This window comes from Psammomys obesus, unplaced genomic scaffold, assembly GCF_907164565.1.
Source record: "Psammomys obesus unplaced genomic scaffold, mPsaObe1.curated_primary_1811, whole genome shotgun sequence".
Classification (NCBI taxonomy): Eukaryota; Metazoa; Chordata; class Mammalia; order Rodentia; family Muridae; genus Psammomys; species Psammomys obesus.
In genome coordinates this window covers 11,562,025-11,572,155 of record NW_026591598.1, presented here as the reverse complement: position 1 = coordinate 11,572,155, position 10,131 = coordinate 11,562,025, and the positions used below count along the sequence as shown (strand labels likewise).

Sequence of the window (10,131 nt, the reverse complement as noted above, 5' to 3'; positions counted from 1 at the left end):
TCATAGAAGCGGTGTCCTGGCCACTGAGGTGAGGACAGTCAGTCGTGTGGGATGGGGCTCACAGACCTAGCGAATCTCACAGGTGGCACTGGCCTGGCAGCTTTGGGCATATGTGCCATGACAACAGAGTGCTTGGCTCAGGGCCACAGGCTGGGTTTTGAGGGTCTGAGAAAGCCTCTAGGCTTTGGGAGGGTCTTAAGGCCCTTCACCATGTCTCACTGTGACATCGTCCAGAGTGTCTCCACACGCACTATGAGCATGGGGCTTCTCTCCCCTCAGTGGTCTCAAACAATGTCAGCATTGCAGAGAAGAAACGAGAGCACCCAGGAGCCATTCAGCAGGGGCACCCTGCACTAAACACACCTCACTAGCCCCTCCACACTCCATGCTACAGACACTCCGCAGCGCGGCCCTCAGGACACTGTACTGGGCACTCACAGCCTTTCTCTTCCACATGGTGTACTCCACAACACAGTCCAGGCAGTACTGAGTGTCACACACATGACAGCCCGGCTCTTCTACACATCACCACACATACACAAACAGTACCACAAACATCTCGCAGTCCAGCTCTTAGAAACATCAACACACACACCCCACAACCTAGCCTTACACTGTATTGCACATACCTACTCCAAAGCCTGGCTCCTCTGTACAGTCACACATATGTATGCCTCACACATACACACAGCCCTCCCTTGGTCTGGCCCTTACCCAGTACCCGGGCGATGAGGCAGAAGAGCAGGGTGCTGATGACAAAGGTCCAGTTCCACTGGTGGGAGCCAGCCACTGTGGAGACGCCAAGGAAGATGAAGATGAGGGTCTCACTGACGCTGCTCCACATCTTTAGGAAGTACTTGATGGTGGTGTGTGACTTGTGGGAGATGTTGGCCTCCACATAGGGGCGCATCACCACTCCTGAGGCGATGAGTCTTGGGGAGGAGAACAGGGTTCAGGGCTAAGTTGTAATGCACTGTTTACAGGCTGACAGCACCTGCCTGCTGGGCAACTTGTAAGCACCAAACACCCACTGTTTTACCTTGATCCTCACACCAAGTACGCAGGGCCAGTAGGCTCTTGGATTTTGCAGACAAAAGGCAGGAGTTTTGGAAAATAAAGTTACCCCAATTGTCCTACTGAGGTGGTGGCAATGCAACAAACTAAGTCTGTTCAACTCTAACCTTTGCTCTTCTCCAGGCCACACTGAGTCTGCCCAGTGACAGCCAGGGACACACTCTGGTCTCTTGAGTTTATTCCTTCCAAATATGCTGCTTCCAATACACAGGGTCCCTCTAGGGAGCTTTGCAGGCTCCTTCTCTACTGCCCAGAGTCCCCCAGTTTAGATGCCTCCGTGCATCTGCTCTCCTTGCATCTCACTGACTCTTTTCATGGCCCACTTCACACTGAACAGAGACCTTGGGGCCTCTATGACTCAGGGTTGGAAAGATGCCTGGTAAGCCCTTTCTGGAGCGCCTGTGTCAGCTTCCACCTTGGGACTCCCTTTAAGAAAAAGGACTGAGACCTAAAACTTCAAGGCCAGGGCTTCCTACAGCAGTACCATATTCTGCTTCCTGTGCCTGAGGCTGGCCTCAGGTTGCTTTTGTCTCAATTGCCTCCAATCTTCAGATTCCCGGATCCCAGAGTCTAATGGAAGCGGTTTCCTACTGGAGGCCTCTAACGACCTGCAGTGGTATGCAGGCCTGGAGCCCAGAGCTCAGGTGCTGGGGAGCCCCTTGGTGACCACAGAGATCTGGGGAGTCCAAACTAGGTAGCCACCCTACCACGCCCGGCACCTGCCATGCCCAGACTCACGCCATGATTCCTGACAGGTGGAAGAGCTCAGCTGACAGGTAAGCCATGTAGCTGTAGAGGAAGACGAAGAGTGGCTCGATGACCCGGATGTGGGAGGTAAACCTTGAGGTGAAGGCCGCGATGACCCCGTAGACCACGCCCACAAACACCCCACCGAGGGCCACTACGAAGAAGCTCAGGAAGCCGAGGAAGATGTCCGAGATGCCCACAGATTCATAGCTGGCAAACTCCTCAAAGAGGTGATAGAGGACCTGGAGAAGGCATGCAGGCTGGTGGGCAGGAGGGCCAGGCCCTGGCCTCATGACTTCCCTGGGATGGGCCCATGCTTATCTCAACCCTCTCTAATAGCCATGAACACAGACCTCATGACAGCAGAGTAACTGTGTAGAACACGGCCTTGGGGCTAGGGAGCTTGCTAGAGGGGACACTGGAGGCCTGCAGCGCACCCTGCCGGTAGTGAACATAAACTCTTAGAGCTGGGCGGCCATGCTGCAATCCTTTGTACACTTGGTCCACATTAGGCTTCCTGTGCTTCAGCTTTCCATAAGGTGGGGACAAAGGAGTGTCTCTCCTTTGGCACAAAGCAGGGCTATTCAGGCGGCAATACAGGACAGGACCTGTTACCCTCTGAAGACTCCTGAGTCCAGGTAACATGTGACCTGGGATCCACCAAGTGGGACTGAAAAAGATTTAAACAAGCTGTCTGGGTAGTTGCAATGATCAGCCAAGCTCGGTGCTGTGGGGCTGGAGACCCTCTAGGCATCCCAACCCTGGAATGGGAAACTGTTTGCATACGGCCATCATGTTCTTCTTTAGTATGCAAACTAATATCCCTTTGCTAGAAGGAGGCTCAGACTTAGTAACACACCAGAGGGGCCAGCTGAGGGGCAGGACTAGGCCCAGAACTTGTTTCCTCAGTCTTTGGGTGTTGTTCTGAGGGACTGGCATCAAGTCTAGCCCTACCAGCCCTGCCAGGAAGCTGCTGGGGAGCTTCCAGGCCGTGAGGGAAGGAGAAGCAGACAGGAGAGGGTGACAGGAGACCTGGCACACCAGGCAGCCCAGGCAAAGCCGCACAATCTGGGGCGTGCACACGTGTACCAAGTTCAAGAAAAGGCCCAACTTGCTGGGCAGTGGGCAAGCACTCCTTTAATATCAGCACTCTGGAGGCAGAGGCAGAGGCAGAGGCAGGCAGATCTCTAAGTTCAAGGCCAGCCTGGTTTACAGAGCTAGTTTCAGGAGAGCCAAGGCTACACAGAGAACCCTGTCTCAATAACAAAAAGAGAGAGAGAGAAAAAAAAAGAGAGAAAGAAAGAGAGAAAAAAGAGAAAGAAAGGAGAGAGGGAAAGAGAGAGAGGGGGAGAGAGGAGAGAGAGAGAGAGAGAGAGAGAGAGAAAGAGAAGGCTCAACTTGGGCCTGGAAGAAAGAGTAGATGCTAGGCCCTGGCTGGGCCCCCGTACTGCCTGGTGGATCACAGCCATTTGGGAGACAGGACAGGCCCCAGCAGCAGTATGCTCTGCCCTGGGCTAACTTCACTCCTTGCTCATGGTCTGCCACATGGGTCCCTGGAACACTACCACGGCCAGGTCCTCCTCTCTAGCCTGCAGTTATTGTCAGTGGTGGGACAAGTGAAAGAGAGAAGTAATGCGGTGTAGGCCTGAGTGTGTCGGTGTAGGCCCTGTGTGTGGGGGGTCCATATGACCCCGGCAGCATCACTCTTCAGCTACAGGAGCCTCCATTTCAGGTAAGAGTGTTACTGTCTAGTTGTTTGTTTGGTCATTTTTACATAGCTACAGTTATCTGGGAAGAAGACCCTCAGCTGAGAAAATGCCTCCTTCAAACGGCCTGTCGCCAATGCTACGGGGCATCTTCTTGCTTAAGAGGCTGATGAAAGAGGACCCGGCGACTCTGGACAGGTGGGCCTGGGTTGTACAACAAAGCAGGCTGAGCAAGCCAATAAGCAGCACTCCTCCACCATTTCTGCTTCATTTCCTACCTCCAGGTTCCTGCCTTGAGGTCCTGCCCTGACTTCACTCAGTGATGGGGCATGACGTGACTGTAAGTTGAAATAAACCCTTTTGGGCCGGCGAGACGGCTCAGAGGTTAAGAGCACTGGTTGTTCTTCCAAAGGTCCTGAGTTCAATTCCCAGCAACCACACGGTGGCTCATGACACTCTATAGTGAGATCTGGTGCCCTCTTCTGGTGCGCAGGCACAATGCTGTATAAATAATAAATAAATAAATCTTAAAAAGAAAAGAAATAAACCTTTTTCCGCCTCAGGTTGCTTTTGGTCGTGGTGTTTTACTACAGCAACGAAACCCCTAACAAAGCCACAGTCACTGTGGGAACCAGATAAGGTGAGATGCATGCAGACTGGCAGCACCTGAACGCCAGCCGTGAGACCACCCGTCACCACTATCAGGAGACGGCCGAGATCCGCACACCCCGATCTGAGTTACCAACTGGAGGCAGGCACAACCACGGTCTCCAGTGTCCCCTGAACACATACTGAGCCTCAGCTGGGGAGGGTTCCATTAGGTACCACACTTCAGGTGCACACAACAAGCCCAAGTCCTGTAGGAACCCCAGGAAAACGAGCGGCTGGTGTCTGTGTGTCCTGCAGCACAGGTGAGCTGAGGCACTTATGTAACCCTAGCAGGGGCTGCTAATAGAAGAGAGCAAGATGGAGAGCTGAACGGTCAGGTTAGATTCTGTTGGGCTGGGTGAGGAGTGGCGAGGGGCACAGGTGGGAGAGGAGGCTGAGGCAATGAGCAGTTGTCTGTTTCTACTGGAGGTGTCCGTCCAGGGGGCTGGAGAGGACAGACTGTGGTTCCAGCAGGACGGGGCAGGCACCACTGTCTCCTGTGTTCCCTGTGTGTGCAGACCCTCTCTAAGGAGCCCAGTTTTGGAGGGGACATGAGTGTCCGTGCACACACCTACTTCCTGAGGAAACTGGCTGAAAGGCATGTGCACACATGGTTCTGCCAGGCACAGGTCCTCACCTGGCCTTTGACAGACAGCACCACTACTCTGTCGTTTGAAACCTGTCAAAGGAGAGGCCTACAAGAGAAAGAATCTCTTGCTTAAAGTCACATTCAAAAAAAAGTCAGCCAGGCATACACTTTAATCCCAGCACTTGGGAGGTGGAGGCAGGCGAATCTCTGAGTTCGAGGCCAGCTGGGTCTACAAAGCAAGTCTAGGACAGCTAGGGCTACACAAAGAAACCGGTCTCGAAAAAAAATAAAAATAAAAACAAACAACAAAACCAACAATAACAAAAAAAAGTAGTCTACCCGGACATACTAATTTCACTGCCACATTGTACAGGTTTGGGGAACAGACTTCTTTTTGTTTCCTTTGCCAAAAATCCTACATATACCAAATTCTTAAACAGCCAACACAAGAGTAAAAGGCTCCTTAGAGATTAAATGGGCTATGAAGAAGCTCAGTAACTGGGGAAGACAGCATCAAATGCAAGCTGGCCAAGAAGCAAATGACCTAAGGCCAGGTGCTCAGGCCCTGGAGGGCAATAGCCTGGACCAGGTTCCCTGCCTCAATCTCACTCCCCACATTCTAGTAAGCTGTTCAACTTCTGTGGGTTCTTTCTAGGAAGAGGGGGCTAGTACATCTCTCCCCAGGTTGTCCTGAAGATCAAACAGAAAATCCATGTTGCAGTGCTCAGAGCAACGCCTGATACACAGCAAGCATGGAGGGACACTGGCTGACTCTATGATCATTGGTGGAAGGGTAAGGCACTGCCTGTGCCCCATGTGACCGCTCACCACAGTGACGGCGTCATTGAGCAGGGACTCCCCGAAGACCAGGATGTGTAGAAGTTCGTTGATGTGGATCTCCTCGAAGACGGCCAGCACGGCCACTGGGTCCACGGCAGAGATGATGCTGCCGAAGAGCAGGGTGTCCAGCAGCCCAATGTTGTTGATCTGCTCACCGCCCACCAGGCACACGGCATACAGGAGGCCACCCAGGAAGAAAGCGTTCCACAGCGTGCCCACCACAGCGAAGATCAGGATGGTGCCCAGGTTCTCTGTGAACTGCCGCAGTGGCAGGAAGTAGCCTGCGTCCAGGATGATGGGTGGCAGCAGGAAGAGGAAGAAGACGTCTGACTGCAGGAATGGGGGTGTCTCGCCAACGCCCTTGATCAGGCCCCCCACCAGCAGCCCCACCACGATCAGCAGGCAGCTCTCCGGGACGATGCTGGAGATGGTGGGGATCACATGGAAACCTGTGAAGGGCGAGAGAACGGGAGGCCGTGGGCTTTTCAGGGGAGCCAGAAGAACAGAGGTTGGGGACGGGACTGGGGACCAGGAGAGCAGCTGGCGAGAGGTGTACAGGCTTGGTCTCAGAAGGCCGCTCTGTTAACTGTGAGCCTCAGGTTCCTCTCCTGTAAAACGGAAGGGATAACACCAGCTTCACAGGGCTATGGTATAAAATAAATTATTTAAAAGTTTACATTTGTGTGTCTGTCAGAGGACAGCTGTGGAAGTTGGTTTTTTCCTTCAACCATTTGAATTCTGGGGACTGAACTCGGGTCAGACTTAGTAGCAAGCACCTTTACCTACGAGCCACTCTGGGCCTGATGTTTTTCACAGGACCTTCTCCAACTGCCTCGGTTACTGTCATAAACTGCTGGGACAGCAGCTCTACATGCCGTTCATGACCAAGGTGCAAAGTACTTAAGGCATCACGCTACCCTGAACCATGGCATCTCTTCAGGCACTCTTGGGGAGCTGACTTACATCCACACAGAGACGAACAATCTAACAATCCTGTCTAGGGGAAGACGGGCTCCATGCCCTAGGGGTGTGGAAGCCGCAGGCTGACAATGGATAGTGTTAAAGTGGAGACCCAGGCGAATCCAGGAGCATCAGTGCCAGGAGAAACGTGGGGAGGTCGCCTGGGTCTGCAAACCTGCAGAGCACATGCAGTGACTGCCAATCCCAGACTTGCAGGCAGGAGGCGCTGTACACAACCGAGGCACACTTTTCCAGACAGGAGGTAGCTGCTCCAGACAAGATTCCAAGAGGTCAAAAGCCATCAGTCAGCAAGTGAAACAAAATCTCTACCACAGGCCTGTGGCCCAGGCCCGTCCACTCTACAGCCAGGGCTATGGAGGCTGGAAAGGTGAAGGGGCATGCACAGAGTCAGAGCAAATCAGTAGGAGAACGAGGAGGGAACCCAGTTCCCAGGAAACTCCACAGTTCTGAAAGTTTAGTTCTCCTAGCTTCCTCCACACCAAGGCACGGTGATGTCCGCCAACCATTTCCCCAAGTGGTGCTGGCCATTCTCTGGTGAGGCTCATGCTGCTTCCAGATGCAGGCTTCTGGAGATGGCAGGTTTGCTTATAGAATGGGTTCTTTGGTTTTGGAGTAGGGAAGTGGGCAGAGACCTGGGTACCCAGATGTATACTGGGTGCTCACTCCCCAAAGCCAACTTGGTCAAGAGGTAGTGGGCCCTTTGCTCAAGAATGACGCACCCTCCTCTTCACTACCAAGCAAGCTCTGAGCTGGCAAACCCCATAGGACATGCCCAGGCCTGAGGCTACCATAGAGGCTCGACACACACCTGCTGACTTGAAAATACCCATTGATGGGCCACGCTCTGCGACCCCGAAGGAACTGCCTAGCCAGATCTCTGCCTAAATTATCTGCCAGACCCTGGGAAGGATGGGCATTTCTCCTGATGGCAAAGCCCCTGTACACTCAGGTCCTGACCCAGGCAATGCTGGCACCACCACAGTCCCCATTCAATGCCAAGCTTCTGGAGATACTGAAAACACATTAGGGAAAAACATGTCTCTGTCTTAGGGCAGGAAGGAACTCTAAAGGCACCGTGCACATGCTCCTGAGTTCCAGTCTCCTGTGCACTGAAATGCGATCGAGGCTCTAGAGTCTGCCAGGGACACCCAGAGCTCAGCTGCCAGGTACATCTCTTGTCTCATTCTCCTCCCCACGTCCTAATATTCAAATTATTTGCAACTGTCCACAGTGAGCCATTCTCTTTTCCCAGCAGATGGGCCACCAACTGTGCCTCTGCCTCCTCTTCCAGGAAGTCTTCCCTGACCATCCTGTCTGCCTAGGGCAAGACAGGAGTTCCTCTCTTGTGCCTCCTTCTCTTACAACCTTAAAGCTATGGTCATCATCTTTTTTCCTTGGCACCCACAGAGGTCAGGCAACCAGCTACAGAGTGGAGACAGGGCCACAGCACCTTACCCAGAGATCTGCAGTGCTCTGAAAGGGAGACCACTGGGCCTGCTACACTGTGGATCTTGAATGAGTCTCAATACCCCAAGTTTTAAAGGGTTAATAACACTAGGTGGGTGACAAAGCCTTTAAGAGGTGGGAGCTAGGAGAGGTTTTTAGGTCCCTGGGAGCATGTCCTTGAAGGGGAGGAAGAAGGGTCCCCAAAGTTCTCTCTTGCTCTCTTTGCTCCTTGGGTCAGGATGTAAGACTCACATTGTGGCCCAAAGCACGAGGATCATTCCGTCTCAGATTAAAACCTCCAAGACGAGGAGGTCAGCCTGCTGGGTAGAAGTTCTGCCGCTCCAGCGAGAGGACTGGAGTTCAGATTCCCAGCACCTCCACACGCTCTGGGTGGGCATGGCAGAGTGCCCATAACCCCAGCACTGATAAGGAGAGGTAAGGGTTATCTAGAGCAAGCTCTAGCTGGGCTAGTTGAGTCAGCCGGCTCTGGGCTCAAGTGAGAGACCCTGCCTCAATGTGTAAGAGTTATAGAAGGAGGCACCTGACTTTAACCTCTGGCCTACACATTCACACACAATGTAAACACACACACACTCACACCCACATACAACATAAACACATACAGTCACACACCCATGCCCACACACAGTGTAAACACATAAACACACCCACATACAATGTAAAGACATACACTCACACGTATACCCACACACAATGTAAACTCACATGCACACTCATACCGTGTAAACACACACACACAAATCCCTCTAAAGCTGAGTTTAAAAGTTTAAAAGGGCACTTAGTCATAGGAAAGTGGACTAGCTAAGTTTAAGGGAATATAGCTTTTTGTTGTTTGTTTTTTGCTTTTCGAGGCAGGGTTTCTCTGTGTAGCCCCGGCTATCCTGGAACTCACTCTGTAGAGCGAGCTGGTCTTGAACTCGTGAGTGCTGGGATTACAGGCATGCACCACCACAACCAGTGAGTAATAGTTCTTAAAATGGGCCAGAAAGCAGCTTCCCAAGGTCAAGAATGCAGCTCTAGGGACTGAAGAAGTGGCTCGGTGGGTAAGGTGCTTGTGTCCGGCCTGATATCTGAGTTTGATCCTTGGGTGCTACACAATGGGGAGAACCACCTCTTCCAGGTTGTCCTCTGAACCCCACAGCCAGGCTGTGCACACACGTGAACACACAAATAAAGAAATGTTTAAAAAGGACCACCCAAAGGGAACCCAGCTCCTGCCAGCTGCCCTTCCCTGAGTGTCTGGGGTCCTGCTCTAGAGTCAGTCTGCCTTAGGAGAAAGTACAACTTAGAAACCGCTCTCCTGGTCCATGAAATGCCAGACATCGAGCTGGTATGCAGACATGAGCTGGCCATAGCTCCTTCCTGGAGAGGGTGCGTGTGAAACAAGCTAGGGGCAGTGACACAAGGGCGGTCTGCTGCTCCGGAAGATGTCCAACTGCCTGGCACTGCGCCAAAAGCACATGCCACCTTGCTCAGGCCTGACAGTCTGGTGTTCCTATGCTGCGGAGGACAGGCTCTGGGCTCTGCAAAGAAGGAACCTGCTGTGGCACAGGAGCTCTCGGCCATTAGCTGCAGTGTCAACATTTTCCTGAGCCTGCTCTGCTGGGCCCTGGGGACTTTTATGAGAAGCTCAGGGGGATGGGAGTCCACAGCAGGCGAACAGCTGGTGTTCCTGCAGGACAGATGACAAGCTGGAGCTCCGAGAGGCACGACGTGCTCTAGCAGGCCACTCAGGCCTGGGCCTGGGGTCTCTTGACCATCGGACAGTATACTTCCTTCCATTTAAGAGCTCTCAGGGTTGCCGTCATGTCCCTGGCACCCTTCCCGCCAATCTTCCCCTGCATCTTCTGTTGTCCTTGCCTCCTAGTATTCTTCAGGGGGCTCTAGGCCTGAGGGGCCTCTAGGCTGAGTGCATGGTTGAGCCCAGGCTTCAGGGAAGGGCTGGAGCTGTTCACTCTTGGCTTCTTGCCTGCAGTGGATGGCACATTACTGAAAAGTGCTTGAGGGAGGGACAGTCTGTCAGGAGGAAGAGACTCCTCAGGGAAAGGAGTGTGCCTGAAAGAGATCTGGCCTTCCTTG

The 10,131-nt window shown here is 53.0% G+C and overlaps 1 protein-coding gene across 1 annotated transcript in view; it reads right to left on the bottom strand.

The window, feature by feature from the left end:
- Slc9a1 (solute carrier family 9 member A1) overlaps positions 1 to 10,131 on the bottom strand; it is a 56,343-nt gene that overhangs the window by 6,686 nt on the left and 39,526 nt on the right. The window contains exons 2-4 of the mRNA XM_055611115.1: positions 5,593 to 6,053; positions 1,813 to 2,063; positions 715 to 932 (exon numbers count right to left, since the gene is read on the bottom strand). Coding sequence (XP_055467090.1) covers positions 715 to 932; positions 1,813 to 2,063; positions 5,593 to 6,053 — 930 coding nt within the window. The remainder of the gene's footprint in view (positions 1 to 714; positions 933 to 1,812; positions 2,064 to 5,592; positions 6,054 to 10,131) is intronic.